General features: G+C 40.7%; 1 protein-coding gene and 1 pseudogene across 2 annotated transcripts in view; both read right to left on the minus strand.

The window, feature by feature from the left end:
• WWC2 (WW and C2 domain containing 2) overlaps positions 1-20598 on the minus strand; it is a 199498-nt gene that overhangs the window by 80165 nt on the left and 98735 nt on the right. Inside the window, exons 3-4 of one of the 2 annotated variants that reach the window (XM_027598679.2) lie at positions 9630-9833; positions 8748-8824 (exon numbers count right to left, since the gene is read on the minus strand). In XM_027598679.2, the coding sequence (XP_027454480.1) occupies positions 8748-8824; positions 9630-9833 (281 nt within the window). Of the gene's footprint in view, positions 1-8747; positions 8825-8939; positions 8973-9629; positions 9834-20598 lie in introns of those variants that run through there. The other variant, XM_027598681.1, reaches the window with a different exon arrangement.
• LOC113924637 lies at positions 1909-2246 on the minus strand (annotated as a pseudogene).

Raw genomic sequence — 20598 nt, forward strand, 5'->3', positions numbered from 1 at the left:
TATTATTTAGCTTGCAGGATGGTCCCCTTCAAAGCTAGAAAAGGAGACCAAAATCATTAAAGAGAAAGAAAGAAAATATTATGAAACCAAAAATGTGATTAAGTGTTACAGAGTCATTTTACTCAAGGTCTGAATACGGTTTTGGAAAAAAAGCACTTCTGTACTGTAAATTTTAATTATTTCAAGCTACTAGTACATCATGGTGGAGACAACCCCAGTTCTTGCACTACATAGAGTACTTCTCTCTCCTTTTCTCTTTCACTCTTGCTCTCTCTCTCTCTTTTTTTTAAAGCCAGTAGGAGTCAAGTCACACCATTCTTCATTTCACTCAAGATTCAGGAAGACTGGTGTACTACAATACAAATTCATTTCTGAACATCCTAAAGGAATAATAGCCTTATCTAATATACAGTTTGGTGCTGTGGGTTAGTACCGCTCTATCTCCTTCAGCATGCTAAAATCGGGTAAGTCACAGATGGAAAAACTTAGGATATAAGCTAAGTTTTAAGTGTGGTGTGAGTATAAAAACAACTCTCATGTCGAGACAAGCCTTATTGGCAGCAATTTACATTCTCAGAAGGCATATTTTCTTTTCATTTGAAGCACATTGCTAGGATTTTTGTGTTAGTTACATCATTGGTTAAAGTGTCATAATTTGATGTGCACATGAGTTAACTCTATTCACAGTGACAAACTAAACCTTAATTGAACTGCCATTCTTTTAAATCTATGCACAAGATTGCAAATAGTAAGATTATAGTTGACTTTCCCAAGTCCATCACCATTGCTAAAAATAATTCAAAGTGAATTCATATTAACAATGTGCGAGTAAATATATTTGAGAACAAAGAGAGTACGTTGTTATTAATAGCAATGCTCACCAATCAGCCATGTGTTTGGAGTAGAGTACAAATAATTTAACCAAAGGGGCCTTATTATTTCTTTTTCTTTTCTTTTTCTTTTTTTTTACAAAATTAAAAGTTGGATCACAGCATATACTATAGTGCTGTGAAAATAAATTTCTCAAATGCATTTGTATTTCTAAGGATTTTCTTTTACACTTCCAACACTTTACATCACTTTAATAAACAATAGCAATAATTTAAAATTCACCAACTATTTTCTCCACCAAATCTCACCTATATGTAATTTGGAGTATAAATTTTTAAAAAAATTTTTATGCTTAAATTTTATTTTATTATTATTTTGAATTCCACTGTAGTTAACATATGGTGTTATATTACTTTCAGGTGTACATATAGTGATTCAACAGTTCCATATATTACTCAGTGTTCATCAAGATAAGTAGATTCTTAATCCCCCTTCACCTATTTCACCCCTCCCCCCCACTGACCACCCCTCCAGTAACCATCAGTTTGTTCTCTGTAGTTAAGATTTTGTTTTATTATTTGTCTCCTATTTTTTCTCTGTTTTTTCTTAAACTCTACCTATGAGTGAAACACTATGGTATTTGTCTTTGTCTGAATGGCTCATTCTGCTTAACATAATGTTCTCTAGATCCTTCCATGTTGGTCAGATGGCAAGATTTTGTTCGTTTTAATGGCTAAATAATATTCCATTGTGTACACATGGATACATGTGGATACATGGATATATATGTGCACACACATATATACACACATACATCTTCTTTATCCATTCATCTATTGATGGACACTTGGGCTGCTTCCATATATTAGCTACTGTAAATAGTGCTGCAGTAAAATAGGGGTACATATATCTCTTCAAATTATTATTCTCATATTCGTTGGATATATACCCAGTAGTGTAATTCCTGGACTGTCGGGTAGATCTTTATATATTTATTTGTAGCTTTGAGGCATCTTATTATAAAAAGCTGGCACACATATACATAAACAACAACCTCAAATTCATCACATATTTTCTTCATTTTTTAGCTTGACCTTCTGGTAAGTCTTTAGTTTCACTGATTTTGGCTGCTATGTAAGGAGATCCTCCCTGGTCTGGGTGATTTAAAAGCATAATTCATTGATGAGCATTTCCTTATTTTTTCCCTTACTCGCAGTAGGTCTTACGCCTAGTACTAATACTGCCCCTCATTTTGCCATTTTGGATCCAACCACCCCTCTGTCATAGCCACCACTGGAAGCAGATTTGGGTAGACTTTGAAAAACTTGTTTTACTTGAGGCTCCCTGTGTTTCATGGCTTGCAGTTAAACATAACAGCCTGCAAATCCTGCAGCAGCGAAGGTCAGTCCAAGTGCTACCACTGGACTGCCCTTGGCTCTGGCTCAGCATTCCGGCCTCCGCCGAGATTGCAGTTCATCCCAGCCCAAAGGTTGCAGATGCCTACTCCCACCTCTGCCAGACAGTGACGTGGCCACCACCAGCAGGCACAGAACCTATTTTTAATTTTTTGAGGAACCTCCATACCGTCTTTCCCAGTGGCTGCACCAGTTTGCATTCCCACCAACAGTGCATGAGGGTTCCTTTTTCTCCACATCCTCGCCAACACTTGTTTCTTGAGTTTTTGATTTTAGCCATACTGACAGGTGGGGAGGTGCTCATTGTAGTTTTGATTTGCAATCCCCTGACAATCAGTGGTGTTGAGCCTCTTTTCATATGTCTGTTGGCCATCTGTAGGTCTTCTTTGGAGAACTGTTATGTTCATGTCTTCTGCCCATTTTTTAATTGGATTGTTTGGTTGTTTAGTGTTGAGTTGTGTAAGTTCTTTTATTTTTTTAAAGATTTCTTTGAGAGAGTGCACGCATGTGAGTGGGGAGAGAGGCAGAGGGAGGAGGAGAGGGAAAGAAGTAGACTCCCCACTGAGCATGGAGTCAGACGTGGGGCTTGATCTCATGACCCCGAAATCACGACCTGAGTCAAAATCAAGAGCAGGATGCTCAACCAAGCTACCTAGGTACCCTGAGTTGTATAAGTTCTTTATATATTTTGGATACTAACCCTTTATCAGGTATGTCATTTGCAAATATCTTCTTCCATTCAGCAGGTTTTTAGTTTTGTTGGCTGTTTCCTTTGCTGTGCAGAAGCTTTTTATCTTGATGAAGTCCCAATGTTTATTTTTGCTTTTGTTTCCCTTGCCCCAGGAGACGTATCTAAAAAAAAGTTACTATGGCTGATGTCAAAGAGGTTACTGCCTATGTTTTCTTCTAGGATTTTTATGGTTTCAAGTCTCACATTCATATTTAAATCCTTTTGAGTTTATTTTTGTGTATGCTGTAAGAAAGTGGTCCAGTTTTCCCGATATCGCTTGTTGAAGAGACTGTCTTTTTCCCATTGCATAGCCTTGCCTCTTTTGTTGTAGATTAATCGATCACATAATTGTGGGTTTATTTCTGGGCTTTTTATTCTGTCCCATTGATTCATGTGTCTATTTTTGTGCCAGTACCATACTGTTTTTTTTTTTAAAGATTTTTTATTTATTTTTTAACAGAGAGAGAGAGAGACAGTGAGAGAGGGAACACAAGCAGGGAGTGTGGGAGAGGGAGAAGCAGGCTTCCCGCTGAGCAGGGAGTCCGATGTGGGACTCAATCCCAGGACCCTGGGATCATGACCTGAGCCGAAGGCAGACGCTTAACGACTGAGCCACCCAGGCGCCCAGTACCATACTGTTTTGATTACTACAGCTTTGTAATATAACTTGAAGTCTGGAATTGTGAGGCTTCCAGTTTCATTTTTCTTTTTCATGATTGCTTTGGCTATTCAGGGTCTCTTGTGGTTCCATACAAATTTTAGGATTGTTTGTTCTAGTTCTGTGAAAAATGCTGTTGGTATTTTGATAGGGATTGAATTAAATGTGTAGATTGCTTTGGGTAGTATAGCCATTTTAGTAGTACTTGTTCTTCCAATCCATGAGCATGGAATGTCTTTCCATTTCTTTGTGTCATCTTCAATTTATTTCATCAGTGTTTTATAGTTTTCAGAATACAGGTCTTTCACCTCTTTGGTTAAGTTTATTCCTAGGTATTTTAATTATTTTTGGTGCAATTGTAAATGGGATTGATTCCTTAATTTCTCTTTCTGCTGCTTTATTATTAGTGTACAAAAATGCAATAGATTTCTGTATACTGATTTTGTATCCTGAGAGCTTACTGGATTCACTTGTGAGTTCGAGCAGTTTCTTGGTGGAGTCTTTAGGGTTTTCTATATGTAGTATTATGTGACCTGGAAATGCTGAAAGTTTGACTTCTTCCTTACCAGTTTGGATGACTTTTATTTCTTTTTACTGCATGATTGCTATGTTGAATAAAAGTGGTGAGAGTGGACATCCTTGTCTTGTTCCTGACCTTAGGGGAAAGCTCTCAGTTTTTCACCATTGAGTATGATGTTAGCTGTGGGTTTTCCATATATGGCCTTTATTGTGTTGAGGTATGTTTCCTCTAAACCCACTTTGTTGAGAATTTTTATCATGAATGTTTGTATGGAGTATGAATTTTTTTAAATATCAGCTGAATTTAAGTTTCAGTTTGTATGAGACATTCCATTCCCTACCCCAAGAAGGTCTATGGTCTAAGTATCTATCATGAATAAATGAAATAGTTCTTTTCCCAGTTTACATAGAAATAATGGACTTCACTGTAGAAATAGTAAATTTTGCAGTAAAAAGTTTTTACATTCCTCTTCCTAAGAAATATTTTCTCACACAATTAAATACCACCTCTAAAAGTTATGAGTATATTAATAAAGAGCATTAACTTACTCATTTCACTATTTCAAAAATAAGAAATAAGCTGCCTACAGGGAAAAGAAGACCCAATTATCCCATTTGACTGAGAGGGAAAAGAAAACCCAATTATCACCAATACTTATGACCACACTATAAAACAGATGTTTTAGACAGATGTTCCTAAATACCTAGTTCCTCAATATTTGACCAACTAGCTCTAATTCCATAAAACAAATGAAGGACATTCTACTAATACTGTTACATCAAAATAATGAAGAGGAAGTTAGTGTTTGGCTATGCCTAAAAAATTGTTAGTGACTGACAATGCAGGTAGGTACTTGAGACACCAAAGTAATGAAGAGTTATTAGTTCATTCGTGAGTTATTATTTCTGTGGCATTAATTTGTGAAAAAGGACTAGCCAACACAGGGATTTCGACAGGGTACGCTAGCCAAGAAAGGCCAGATTATCAAAATCTATGAGACTCTGCCAAGTTACCCATCCACTTCTGAATGGCTGGGGTGCTCTCAAAGTGGCCAAAATGTGCACAAACAGCAGAGCGAAGGCACCAGCTGTGCCAGTGTTCAAACCACGACAACGGCAACATAGGCCACAAGGGCCAATTTGCTAGGGGAACATTTTTAAAAAGGCATTTACCTTGACAGAAAGTGTTAAATAAGCACCTCTTCACTAATGAAAGAGATGAAGACAGTGTCACTTCTTATCTTCCATTACAGCTTTAGCTATGACTGTCTTATAAACTCCTCTGGAGAGAAGCACTTTCTGGTGGTCTCACAGTGATGGGAAAAAAAAAAAATATATATATATATATATATATATATAAAATACAGGCTTCTGATAGTAAGAGTACATCAAACCTGGTATAAAATAAGCTTTATTTAAGAGATTCTGCTGCATTAGGAGACAGGTCTGGGGAATGTGAGCACTTGTGATCTCCTGGGATCTCCCGATTGTGATGGGGCTTCATTTCCTTCTAAATGGTTATCTGCAGGAGATACCCTATATGCTTTTGTTTTGAAATCTCTTCTTTAGGGGCGCCTGGGTGGCTCAGTCGTTAAGCGTCTGCCTTCAGCTCAGGTCCTGGGATAGAGCCCCACATCGGGCTCCCTGCTCCGCAGGAAGCCTGCTTTCCCTCTGCCACTCCCCCTGCTTGTGTTTCCTCTCTCGCTGTGTCTCTCTCTGTCAAATAAATAAATAAAATCTTAAAAAAAAAAGAAATCTCTTTAGTTTTCACTGTATGTTAACTAATTTGAATTAAAAAAAAAAAAACACAAAAAACTCTTCTTCAGTTTTCATCTTTCCTAAAAGGAAAAATAGAAGACCATTCCTATTGTGGTTATTCCATTTACAACGTGTTTTACAAAGATAAGAACTGTGAAAAACTGTTAAAATTTCAAAGGGCAATTGTAATATGTAATAATTTCCTGAGATGTGCATAGTTCCAGTGAGTATTAAAGTTTACTCAGAGTAAGCTTTAACAAAATACTTTCATTTCCTTTTTTTAAATCACAGAAATGTATAGACTGAGGTACAATAACAAGGCAGCTGACAAGCCATCCCACAACATTCTCAAGAAGTGTACAGAGAAACATGGACGGACCAACAGAGTAAAGGGTCAGTGATGCACTGGATGGATATTTCCAGTAGGACACAGAACTCTTCTATTAATGTCTTCACACATTAAACCAAGAAATCCAAACTGAAGAGAGGTTTAGCTTCCAAAAGTACAGACTTTTCTCATGCTCTCCCTCTGAGAACAAAAAGAGAAGTTGTGAGAAAGAAAACAAAACATCTATAGGAAGACACTGGAGAACTACTATGGCAGCAAGAACTTGTGCTAAAAACCCAAAAGGTAAGGAAAGCCCACAGTCAGTATCCAGACTTGGTGTTGTTTTTCCTTTGGAGGCATTTGAATGTACAACAGAGAAGCTGACAAGTTGGGAGAACACAGTGACTGAAGCCGGAGGTACAGAGAGCTAGCTACTGGTGGTCGCACAGAGCTGAGAGGTTCAGGGGAGAGATCTGGAGTTTGGCTTCCAATGAGCAGGAATGGAATATCCCCATAAAATATCCCCAAAGTTCAGGTGGGATTTTGAAGAGCTCTGCCGTAAGAGAAAGGGTGAAGTGGAAAGAGACCCACTCTTTGAAAAGGAACGAAGCCCAGACTGCAGATACCTTGGACCATGACTGAATTACAATTAGCTGCCCCTGGCCTAACTGCCCATTAAGAAGCAACACTAAATCCTCTCTGAAGGATGACAAGATCATCCCAAACCTCAAATTATCCTTATACTTCTCCACACATAACATATGGCTCTTAATAAAAAAGTAATCAGCTCTAAGAAGCTTGACCAAATAGTGACCAAAAGTCATGAGAAAAAAAACAGACCAAATCGAAGAATTCAACATATAGGAAATCTACACACGGCATTAATAAAGACATGGAATTTAAAAGTAACTGTGATTATTTTGTTCAAAAAAATTACATATCCAGGGCGCCTGGGTGGCTCAGTTGGTTAAGCGACTGCCTTCGGCTCAGGTCATGATCTTGGAGTCCCGGGATCGAGTCCCGCATCGGGCTCCCTGCTCAGCAGGGAGTCTGCTTCTCCTTCTGACCCTTTACCCTCTCATGCTCTCTATCTCTCATTCTCTCTCTCTCAAATAAATAAATAAAATCTTTAAAAAAAATTACATATCCATGTGCAGAATTTGGGCAAGTAAGTAGAAATAAAAAACAATCCAATAGAAATTTTAGAACTGAGAAATACACAGTAGGGAATTAAGCTGGAATCAGTAAAAATAAATAAATAAATAAATAAATAAATAAATAAATAAATAAATAAATAAAAAGATAAGAAAATCCCCAACTGTTTAAAAATTAATACCCTCATATGAGAAACCATAGAGAGAAAATATTTTGAACTGAGAGTAAAAATACAAAATTCAAAACCTGTGGGGTGAAGGCAAAAGCCATGTGTAGAAAGTCATGTCGGCTTAAAGGGCAGATACCAGCAAGTCAGAGACCCAAAGCCCTCTGTCAGCCCCTGCTAACATTGAAGCTTGTCTATTTTCCGATGCGGCAATTCCACTCCCGGTTTCGTAACAAACAAAAATGTGTGCCTATGTGCACCAAAAGATACGTATCATAGAAATGTATATTAAGACATATTTTTTAATGACTAGAAATTGGAATAAACTCTAATGTACATCAACAGTAGAAGAGATAAAGAATTTACGGTACGTACACAAAGTGGAATACTTGCTGCAGTAAAGGCTAATGTGGACGAATCTCGAAGTGTTGTTCAAAAGAAGCCATGAAAGAATACATACGGCAGCATGTATTGAATTTTACCAAAATTCAAAGGAAGCAAGTAAGAAATTCACCTACAGTGTTGCTGAGGCCAGTATTACCTTCAGGGAGAAGGGCAGTGATGATGCAGGGTAAGTCTGGAGTCATGGTAAGAATCTGTTTCATGACTGAGATACTGGCTGCGTGAATGTATTTACTTGACGAACAGTCTTTAAGACTCCAAGAATCAAGGATAAAGCAGCTCTGGTCTTAGCAGCGGTGTGGTCAAAAAGATTTAGGGTAAAGATCAGGAAACAATCCATGAGGAAGTGTGAAGAACTAGTAAAGTTTTACACTCGAGAAGGAATGACTTGGGAACACGATTTGTGGGCGCTACACCAAACCCTGGAAGACACATTTTAGCATGATAAGGTTAAGTTCCCGCGACTCGAACGTTGATTTAATATACTAAATATACTAAGTATTTTGTAAATGTCATATTAATATTACGAGGTATATATAATACACTTAACCTACTGCAGATAACAGAACTGCCGAGTAGTGGGACACGTGCCTCTATAACGAGGACATTCTCAATCACTGAACATGTGGTCACAAAGGTAGGCCGGCCACCCTCCAGGGGCAAAAGTGGAGGAGGTTCCTACACCAAATGGAGAGGACAGGTGGTCAATGAAGCCCCTCCCATCACCTTCAGATTCTATACATATGTTAAACAGAGAACCACAATTTAAAAAAAAAAAATCTTACCCTTAATCGTGTAGTGGAGATCTCCGCTTTTAAAATATCGGGATCATACTTAGTACTGGATGAAGATCCTGAGAATACTTTTCGGAGAGAGAGAAAAAAAAAAAAGTAACTTTTACAAGTTGTATAACTTGCTCTCGGCTTGGAATTTACAAACTCTAAAAGCAAGATTTACATGCTTCTGTGGATACTTACTTTAGAATTCCTTTACTGTCATTCATCAGACACCTAAATATAAAAAGTAATCTTCAAACCTTTATCATTTTTTTTATAAAAACTCAAGAAAGAGGAATGTCATAAAGACCATGGAGCTTACTGTTCTCTGGATTTCATGCCTACGTATAAACTCTTCGAGGACCTGACAGCACATAGCGCTTGTCAGAGCTGTGCGTTACCCAGAAACTTAGAGAACTTCTGAGCCCATCCAAACTGCTTCTTTAGACAGACCAGCTCCAGATGATCAGTTTCTGAGACATGAGAGGGTGATCAACAGAAACTTCATTCCAGCCAACAGTCCCACCACCCACCTCCCGCTAGAATATTGCACAAGAGTAGCAAAGGGGGCCAAATTATTTGCCTTGATCTGAACAGGTAAAAATTAACTCATCAATAAATAAAAGGCAATCAGGCAGAGGAAGGAGCAAAAACCAGAAGGGATTCATCCTCCACAAATGAGGGGGGTGGGGACTTCTGTCTGGAATGGAGTCGAGGGCTTTTGCCGAGAAGTCTGTGGGGTGCCCTCACCCCCTCTCGTGGCTTCTGGGGGCTCTTTCTGCCTAGAAAGGAGCAGGACTCAAAATGAAACTCCACTGAAACCCAAGTGGCCTTCCCTTAGCTACACTTCGGTCCCCATTTCCAGAGTCTGAGCAGTCACGCTCTACTTACAGCTTGTGTGAGAACTTGACTTCTCCTTGTAGGCATCATTTAATCGTACGTATTCATCGAGGGCCAAAGCGAGTCTTTGCTCTTTCACGTGGTACAGCTCCTTCTGCGTCCTGAGAGCATCCTGAGCCACTGAGAGATAGTCCTTGAGCATCTTCTCCTGCTCCCCCCTCCACTGTTTTCGCGGATCTTCAATCTGTGTGGTTTCTGAAAATACATTAGGTGGGTTATTCTTTAGGATTTAAGGATTTTTTTTTTTTTTTGGATGATTTAAGCTTTGAAAAAAAAAGTACCTAGCTTTAATTCTTATCTCCTCTAAGCAGTTCATTAGTATTTATGAAGTGACCTCTCCAGAAATCTGATACAGTTGTTGCTTGATTTTACCCAGTGGCTCCGCCACATCATCCACCCCCTTTCAGATCCTTTTTAACAATTTATCCTCACTGTGAAGCCATCGTACACAAAGTTGCCAAAGTAAGCTTCCTTAGCCGGGATCCGGCCATTCGTCTCAAGAATTCTCTGCCTCCCCAATACCTAGAGAATAAAAACCAAATGATTTATGCCAGCATTCAAGGTCCTGTGTGATCTGAACCCAATTCACTTCCCATGGCACATGTTTCCCCTTACTTAATACAGGATACTCTTGCCCTGTTGCCCTCGACATCAGCACTACTCAAAGTCTCTGCTGGTCGACCACACGAGTCCCAAACTCTGTTACATGTCCACCACAACCAGTACAGAAATCACGAGATAACACTTTGAAATGTTCATAGCAATTTCATACAGTTATTGTATATTGTTGACTCTACTAATATTTGGGCTCGCATTTTATCCCTTTTTCCCATTTCTCAAATAATTCATTTTTATTGAATTTTACAAAAATATCAGTCAGTCCATAGTGGACTTGAACATTAAAAACAAACCAAAAACTAAAAAAAACGAACCAAACCTTAGTCCTGGTTGGAGAATACTCTAAGGCACAGTTCTTGGTTCTGCCCAGAGAGCTCTTGAGGAAAAAAAAAAAAAAAAATCCCAGCCCAATGAGAGTTTCTGTGGGAAGAACCCACGCAATGGTAGGTTTAAATGTTGCACAGGAGACTGCAATGAGCCCTCCTCTGCAATGGCTCCCAAGCTGCCTTCTCCATGAAATTATTCAAACTATCCAATCCTGAGCTTGCTCAAACTTGCCTACCCGGCCTCGCCCATTCCTCCAACAGAGGCTCTGGCCTGCAATCTCTCCTTCACTCCTGCCTCCCGACAGACCTAGCAGCTTCCCACTGTGGTCCAGCGAGGGTGGTGCACCCCTTCCCTTAGGAACTGGGAGTAATACAACTTCCTTTGATGGGTGCTGACGGCTCCGTGCTACTGTTCCGTCACCTCTATAAATCAAATCACTTACTATCAAAACAGTTGGGTCATATGGGTTGGCCACTGCATGAATATGAGAACCTGCTCCTGGTTAAATGAGGACAGGAAAATTAATTTATAAATTTGCTGGAATGTCCAGGGACATACACTGTGTTTAAAATGTTTTTGCATGTGAATCTCAGTCTTAATGTCCATGTTTCTGGCTGGCCCCAAAGGCTGCAACCTTTGTTGTAGGGTTTTAAGTCAAAACCCAGACAATGATATGAGGTGATCTGATGTGGACACAAGAATCTTTAGGGGCCAGGCTGATTCCGAAAATGTCTAACTACCCTGGTCTCTAAGGGTAAGGGATAACACTAAACTGAGGTGGCTCGGGCTGGGAAGCCTGGGTCCCCTCAGGGCTTAGAGAGGTCCTGAGTGATTAACAAAAATGGCCTGGGTCAGCCAGACACACTGGAACCACTGCCTCAGGCCAGGAACCCTCACTTCACAGCCACTGGGAACAAAAGGTGAGCTTCCTCTACCGTAGTATTTTGAACGCTCATTTTTAAAGATGTATTTCAACACACAAAAGAGGCATATCTCATGTAATTATGAGAAAAAAATATGCTTGGAGTCAATGCCTAAAGAGATGCAGGAGGGAACAATCCTGATCGGACAGCCCCTCCAGCCTTGATGGACATCAGCACAGTGGGGCAGCCTCCCCATCTGGAGAATAAGGAGAATGGGCAGCTAACAGCCAATAAGAGCCGAAACTTCTCAGTTTAAGATATTCATTATAACTCAGGTCTCTAGCTATACAAACATGTAATATTTATATTCGTTTCCAACATATAACTGCAAGCTGACTCAAAGTACAGAACTCATCCTCTACCAAATGGAAATTTATGGTCTTAAAAAAGTTTTCCCAAATGTGGCTGACCTGCAATAATCCTCACCTCCTCGTATTCTTGCCCCACGAATACGGGCTAGACCTATGATCTGCTTCGAATGAATACGTGAGAGAGGACATGATGGGTAGGACCTGGGGCTAGATTACCAAAGGCTATGGCTGCCACCTTGTGCGTGCCCTCCCTCCCTGGCGCTTCTTGGCATTCTTGCTATAATGAAGCCAACTGCCATGCTGTAAGCTGGCCTCTGGAGAGGCCCATGTGGCAAAGAATGGGGGGGCCTCTGGCCCACAGCCAACAGGGAACTGAATCCTGCCAACGACCACCTGAGTGAGCGTGAAAGTGGATCCTTCTCCAGTTGTGCCTGGCTACCACCTTGAGGACAGCCAGCCTGTGAGACCGTGAGCTAGAAGATTTCACTGAGCCTTGCTTGGATTCATGACACACACGAACCATGAGGTAATAAATGTATTTTGAGCCACTAAGTTTTGAGATAATATGTTACAGTGAGATACAGAACTAATAAACTAGACAACCAAAGGGATACTACAAACGCAAAATGCATATGAAAAATGTGAAAAATCTGTAAGTTATAACAGAGTAAGGTATGTACTCCTAGTTTTCTCTCAATACCTTCAGAAGTGTCATCCAATCATCTTTTCCCTACATATTGGGGAACTGACATACTTTCCACAAGATACCTGTTCAACAGTTAAATTGCCACAAAACACTGAAAGTAACACAGACTGACAATGAAATGAATAAAGTATAATAATAATAATAATAATAATAATAATAATAAACGATCAGCACTGGAGCGCCTGGGTGGCTCAGTCAGTTAAGCAGCCCAGGGTCCCGGGATCAAGCCCCGTGTCAGGCTCCCGGCTCAGTGGGGAGTCTGCTTCTCTCTCTCTGCCTCTCCTCCTTGCTCATGCTCTCTCTCTCAAATAAATAAATAAAATTTCTTAATATCTTAAAAAACAGGGGCGCCTGGGTGGCTCAGTCGTTTAGCGTCTGCCTTCGGCTCAGGTCATGATCCCAGGGTCCTGGGATCGAGCCCTGCATCGGGCTCCCCGCTCCGCGGGAAGCCTGCTTCTCCCTCTGCCACTCCCCCTGCCTGTGTTCCCTCTCTCACGGTGTCTCTATCAAATAAATAAATAAAATCTTAAAAAAAAAAAAATCTTGGAAAACAAAACAAAACAAAACAAAACAAAAACCGATCAGCATTTATTTGGATAGATCAGCAGAAACACTCTGGTAGGCTGGTTTAAATACCGTATGCTACAAGAGCTTCAGTGGGAACGTTTACATTTCCAAAATGCTGTACAACGCAAATGTGAGCTACCAAAGAGGGTTCCCACAGACACCTCAGAAGAAGGCTTCATAAAGCAGGATTGTGCTTCACCTCCTTCGGCTATATTTGCTGACTGGATTTGTAAAGAATATTTATTAAATGTAAATACTAAAAAAATATTATAAAAATGTGGTATTTTTGTATTAAGACCTGGTGACCTTGGGAAATCATTGTGTTAGAAAGCAATATAATTCGCATGATGTCTGTGGCAACGTCCCGTACCTGAAGGGGATTCGCACTCCATCAGTTTCAGATGTGGAGCTTTATAGACAGAGAACAGGTTGTGAGTTACAAGAGCTTATCATGGCAGATGACATTAGATTCTTGGAAAGAGTGTGATCCCTGTCTGTCATGCCTATTTCTGTTCTTTCTGCTGTGCTCTGGAAGAACAGGTGACACAAGTATGAATAACTGTCCTTCTCTTTCTTCTTAGAAACCACCTGCTGAGCTTATTATCTGTTGTTACTTCCGCAGACAAGTACTGACCATCTGCTACATGCAATATAGGTGAAACGATGTGAGGCCCTCCTTCCAAGGAACTTACAAAATATAGAAGAAATTGTGACACACGAATTAAAAAAAAAACACACGCACAATGAATTTGTCCAGTAAAAAGTGATAAAAGCTGTGAGAGGAGGAAGGCTAAGAGCCATGGCATTTTAGACACGGGGTTTTCTCTGACTGAAAAAGGAAGGTTCCATGCAACAGGCAGTGATGGAACAAGGCTCTCTGAAAGGTTCCAGACAATGGCCCCTCAGGACACAGCCCTTTACTTTCCCAGCCACCCCCAAGGCCCCCACAAACACACACGCCAGGCTTCAGCAGCACCGAATTTCTTCCTTCCATCAAGCCCTGCTTTCTGTGGCCTCTCTAGACCTTTGGCTTTAACTTGTGATCTCTCTTCTTCTGAGAAGGTATCTTCCCAACCCCCAAGCCCAACCCCAGCCCCTTTTTCTCCAGGCCTGGCTAACTAGGTCCTTCTTTGGGTATCAGCTCAAAGCACTGTCTCTAGCAGCCACGGCTACACCCTTCGGAATGGAGAGGGTGCTTCTACTTGTTCTCACTTGTTCTGCCAGCCCAACAGCGGTTCTTCCCACACTCGGCTATGCTGTCTCATTTCTTTCCCACTACTACCCCAAGAGGGACTAGACTGCGGTTTCTTGAACACCAGGTTAATAAATATGAAACTCATTTTGTAAGCGATGGTGTGCCACAAAGGTTCTAGGCAAGGCCAGGAAAGGATCTTAGCTGTATTTGAGGAATATTATCTGACAGAAAGGTGAGGTTCTACTGTCCCTACAGAACTCGACTAAGTCTCCAAAAGAGTCAATATGATTGTGCAGAAAATTTTTTAATAAAAGATTATATGTTAAGCGAAAAAAGTTTATAAAACCATACATATAATATAATCCCACTTGAGATATAAAAAATTTTATAGAGAAAGATATTTAAAACTGCGTGTGTGTGTGTGTGTGTGTGTGTGTGTGTGTGTATCAATATGAAGAAGTCTGGAAGGATACACACTAAGAGATTTAGAATACTTAGTTCTCTTTGGGTTGTGTGAATATGGATATTTTTTCTTCCTTTTACTTATCTGTATTTTCTACTTTTTCCCTATACACTTGCGTTACTTTTATAAAAAAATTTTCTTTAAAAAAGAGAAAGAAACAAAAGGCATAATGAGGGTCTGAATTAGGAAAATGCCAGTGGACAAGTGGCTAACGGAGCAAATTTGATATTACATTATAGATAAAATATCTGTGAGAACTGACAAAATGATTCTAAATTTTTCAAGGTAGTAATCATGAGGACCATCATGTATCAAAAGATAATAAATAAAGTCAAAGGGGAAACAGAAGAATCCCATTAGGTACTTGTTTGTTTTGAAGTCTTGGGGGCAAAATAGGTAGCAGTGTCCTACAAATGAAATGTCTGACAAAATACTAGGACAATCAAGAGCCAAAAATAGAGGCAGAAGAGTTGTTCATATGGTAACGGCAAAGAAGAATGATGCTGCAGATAAGGATGGCATGGTGGGGCCTGAGGGTGAGGTCCCATCTTCGAGGATGACAAGATACGGGGACACTCGATACAGCAAGTGAGAGGAGACAGAAGGAGTGGTCTGCAGGAAGGTTCCAGGTGCAGGAAGAAAGGCACCGTCATCTTCGTCACCCTCCATCTAGATGGAAGGAAGGGACAATTGTAATTGGGACTAGACCCCCAAAGTGACAACTCTGAAACATGCAGACCATTGCACAGATTCGTGCTGCTAACAACTGTTAGTTACACTCACTAAAAATTTGTACCACCACCACCATCACAGGTGTTACTCGGACATTTGAAGTATCTAAAAATTTTCCTTATAAAATAACTTAATAGTTTATCTTCCCGGGAAAATACAAAGGGTGAAATATGACAGAGATGAAATAGGAGGGCCCCAAATTTATTTCCCTTCTTCTAAAGGAAACAGCTCCACATAAAATGCTACACACACTTGGGGAATTTTCATCAAGTTTAAGCACAACATGGGATGCATCAAAACTAATACAGAGGAGTTCGGTGCGAGTGATATGGAGTAAGCGAGTGCTATCCAGTCTCTCCCGCTGATTACAACTAAAAACCAAGGACGGCAAAGCGAAACGAAACCACCACCACCAGCAGCAAGGACAGTGTACATAAAACAATCAAAGGAAGACGCTACACCGTAAGTAAGAGCAAGGGGGGCTGTGGGAGGAAGCTGGGACTCCCAGAACAAGGGCACAGCACGAAGTCCTATTCTGTTGCTCTTTTGTGCATCCCCCTTATCTCTCGTGTTTCCCATATCCGGGGGTACTGAAATGGGGGCAGACAAAAAAAGCTCCAAGACAAAACCCACTCTGTCTTGTGGATGGGGGACCGAGGGGGCGCCCACGACCGTCCCAGAGAAGCCCAGGAATGGGCTGCAGCCCCATGGCAGGCAGCGGTGGCTGGGGTTTGGTGGTGTGGCGGAAGCCCACCGCAGGCTCCTTTGCTCTCCGCTCCGTCCGGAGACCCAGGCAGTCCTGAGGAGCATTCGACAGCGTGCGGCAAGGTTGAAGCCACATCGTACTTGCTAGAATACCAGGAAAAAAGGCTCTACGGGAGCCAGATGACAGAGAAGAGAGTTGAGGAAGTATCTAAGGTGGCTGGCCCTTTTTAAATTGGGTTCTTTGTCTCCTTAATGTTGGTTTTCAGGAGTTCTTTACATGATCTGGATATGGGTTCTTCACCAAGATCAAGGTACTATGAGTATTCATCCACGATATCTGTATCAGCAGTCTTTTCCTTTAAAAATTCGTTGAGTGAAAGATTCCATCCACAGAATCGAATGTACTCGGTTTATACGAAGTTCTAGAACAGGCAAAACTAAGGCACTGTGACAGAAATAAGAACAATCTGCAGCAGTGGGGAAGGGGTGACTGGAAGGGGACAGGAAAGAACTTACTGGGATGATGAGATTATTCTGCATCTTGACTGGAGAGGCAGTTACAAAAGATTTATACATTTGCCACAATTCACTGAAATGCACAAGTAAAAGCTGTGTGTGTTTTTTTTAATGTAAATGTGTAAATGAGACCTCCATTACCAAAAGAAAGACAAAACAATTAAGGTACAACTCTAAAGCTACCCAAAAAGTGATTTATTTCTACTTATGGTGATAATATCAAAACCTTATAAACAGCACTTCATAATTACCTTTTAGTTACAAATATCCACCACCAATATCTATACCCCTACTCCACACAAACTCACTAAAGAATTCTATATCATAAAACACTTAAGGCCAAAGATACTCATTGTCAAGGTCAAATCTTTTACATCTAGATATTTAATAGTGTTACACAGAAATAGTATTAAACAGCCAAACAGGCTTTATTTCATTTTTTTTTTTGTAAATAGAAAATAATGCTGAAACTATACAATGTCAAGACACAACATATGTGTGGACCAGCTGTTATGAGAAGATAATACCATTTGTTCCCTAAACTACTTCCCAGGAATGTCTTTAAGATTAATGAGATAATGGACCAGATCCTTTTTAGTGGGAAAACTACTTGCTGTGGGTAATTTGGGCACTTCAGGGCACAGTAGATCCATCAGGCCACTGGGATACCATTATTGCATAAAGCAAAATGGTAGACTTAAAAACCTGTATTCTAATAATTAAGCTTTTAAATAGTCAGAAGGGTACGCTCTGAAGCGTAATTTATCCTTGAACTTTACTTTCTTCAAAAACAAACAGAAAGCTTTCAGTGTGCGAGTTAAACAATAAAGCCCTTCCGTCCTTCTAACGTTTAAGAGTTCATCATAATACCAGGTACCCAAGGATAAAGAAATGAAGCTGCAGTCACTGTCCACAAGAAGCTCATAATTTAGTGAGGAAAACAGACAAATAAAGAATTTAAATAACCCACGGTGGCCAGAGACTCTTGTCGGATGAAGGAAGAGATGTTGTCTGGATGTGACCATTTGTGGGGTCTCAGGTGAGCCCAGTCTCTGTGACAAGACGGAGACCAGTGTCCACAGTGCAGTTCAAGCAAGCTTCGGGGGGGGGGGGGGCCGGAAGGTGGCTACAGCTGGGGAGGGATTCGGGCTGAAAGACAGTTTTTGAATACAAATGGGGTTGGGGAAAGAGAGCTGTTATTTGTTTCTTTTGGTGGTTTTGGTTTGGTTTCATTTTGAGAGTTTCCAGTGTTTAAATATGAAGACAAAAGAACCACTAGATAAAGAAATGCTGGGAGAAATTTTTAAAACCAGAAAATGATGGGTAAAGAAACGAAAGAGAAGGATGGGACATAAAAGTTATTAAGAGGGGCGCCTGGGTGGCTCAGTCAGTTGAGCATCTGCCTTCGGTTCCGGTCATGATCCCGGGGTCCTGGGATCAAGTCCCGCATCGGGCTCCCTGCTCGTGGGGAGTCTGCTTTTCCCTCTCCTCCCCACTCATAGTCTCTGTCACCATCTCTCTCTCTTTCAAATAAATACATAAAATCTTTAAAAAATAAAAGCTATTCAGAGGGCTCTCGGGGGTGGGGGTCCAGGAGAATCCCTTTTCCACTGAGATAGGAGGGAAAGCCTGAAAGGTGGCTTTAGGAACCTTAGACTCTACAGGTAGCCAGAGGGAAGCTGAGGGAATTAAGCTTCTTATTTCGGTGCCATGAGAGCCTGGTTCTGTTGAACCAGGAGAGGGAGGTTTGTTTCTGCTTCCACAAATATTATTTAAGGAAAAAAAAAAAACCTAAACTTGTATGAAAGTGCGACTTAGTTATACACTCCGGATAGTCCACTGAATTATTTATTTGCAATGACATCAGGAGTTTCAACTGTTCAAAATGAACGGAATTTTACCAAAAGTAGTCACTTCCATTATAACATTAAAATATTATTATTATTTATTTATAATTTTTATATTTATAATATTTATAATATTTATAATAAATATTAATATTATTTATTAAAATAATAAAATAAGCAATAAAACCCACAAATAACAATACAATCAAGAAAGGTTTACTAAAAAATATAAAAATGAAAGCTAACTTTAAAACCCACAATGATGAATTCTTCATGGGATCTGTATAAGCTGTCAGGGAGAGATGTCTCTACACAAAAATCACATTTCTTCTAATCATATTTTACAGGCCAGTAAAGCTTACAGAAACTCTTGCAGTTACGTTGAACTAATGTGTGCATAAACGCTGGTTCCCAAACTCTATGCGCCGGATGTTCTCCTCCAACAGATAACGAGCTATCTGTGTTCGCCGAAAGACTGACTTAATTCTTCCAAGTCCTTGCTCCTTCGATCCCTCCATCCCATCTACGTGTGAGAACAGGACAACTTTACAGCCCTCCAGCGTGCAGAGACTCACCATGATGCCTGCATGCCCACCGCATGGTAACAAACAGCCCCCATGCCGGACATCCTAACTGCGCTCTTGTCCGGCTCGCCGGCTGCCGCAGGGTTGTGGGGGAGCATTTTACTGTCCACTCTCAGTGGTCTCCCAGGCAGAGCCCCTCCTCACAGTGTGAACTGCTGGAAGCCAGTCCTGTGTCCCAACCGCACTGGGACTGGAGGCTCCCAGCAGATCGCAGGGGGCACAAAGCCTTCTCCCCCACCTCAGCAAGCACCGCACGCCTTCAGCCTCTGCAGATGTCAGGCATGAGTGGGGCAGCTCCATCAGTTCTGGAACCCTTCCCAATCATCCTGGGAGGCGAGGATTTGCTCAGATTAAAAAAAAGACCCTGACAGAGAATCAGTGGGGGGATATTTTCTCAAATTTGATGTAAGTACTGTGAGCAGATTTTATATATTGAACGTTCTTAGGTTTCTAAGAGATTACTGTTACTAATATGGGCTTTTTGTGTCTCTCAAAAACTTATCATATACCTACACGAGGGCAGCTGCAAGCCATCACTAATAACCAAGCATCAAATAAGATACTTTTTTATAACGATATTATTCTTACAGATATTAAAGAGCACTATATATATTTTTTAAAGGTTGTATTTATTTATTTGAGAGAGAGAAAGCGAGCGTGAGAGAACAAGAGCATGAGCAGGGGGAGCGGCAGAGGGAGAAACAGACTCTCCGTTGAGCAGGGAGCCCGATGTGAGACCCAATCCTAGGACCCTGAGATCATGACCTGAGCCAAAGGCAGACACTGAACTGACCCAGGTGCCCCTAAAGAGTACTGTATTATGTAAATTTTTAATATAATAGACCTATGAGAAATAGGATAGAGTATAAATCATTATCTATTACTCAAAATCCTTATTTTTTTAAAGATTTTATTTATTTATTTGAGAGAGAGAAACAGAGATACTGAGAGAAAGCACAAGGTGGGAGGAGAGGGAGAAGCAGACTCCCTCCTGAGCAGGGAGCCCGACACGGGGCTCGATCCCAGGATCCCGAGATTATGACCTGAGCCGGAGGCAGACACTTCACCAACTGAGCCATCCAGGTGCCCCTCAAAATCCTCACTTTTAAGTGAAATAAGCAAAATGAGTATCAGTGAGTATTACATGCATCCATCTGAATAAATTTTTTAAAGGGGTGGGTAGGGAGTAAATATACACACACTCACACACACACACACACACACACAGACATATAAACAATACTTCGAGTATGTGTTTTAAAAAGTTGTTAATGGTCACAGCAATCCTCTGCCCTAGCCTTACCATGCCAGTGATCTGACAGATTAAAAAGCTGTTAAAATGAGAGGTGCTCCCCTTGCAACCACAAAGAAATCAGGAAACAAAAACAAAACAAGGGTTTAGGTCTTTTCCACGGGAGAGCTGCATCTTCTAGAGGTGCTAATGTCAGTCGCCCCCCCCTTCCCAC

The sequence above is a fragment of the Zalophus californianus genome, chromosome 2 (genome assembly GCF_009762305.2).
Source record: "Zalophus californianus isolate mZalCal1 chromosome 2, mZalCal1.pri.v2, whole genome shotgun sequence".
Taxonomy (NCBI): Eukaryota; Metazoa; Chordata; class Mammalia; order Carnivora; family Otariidae; genus Zalophus; species Zalophus californianus.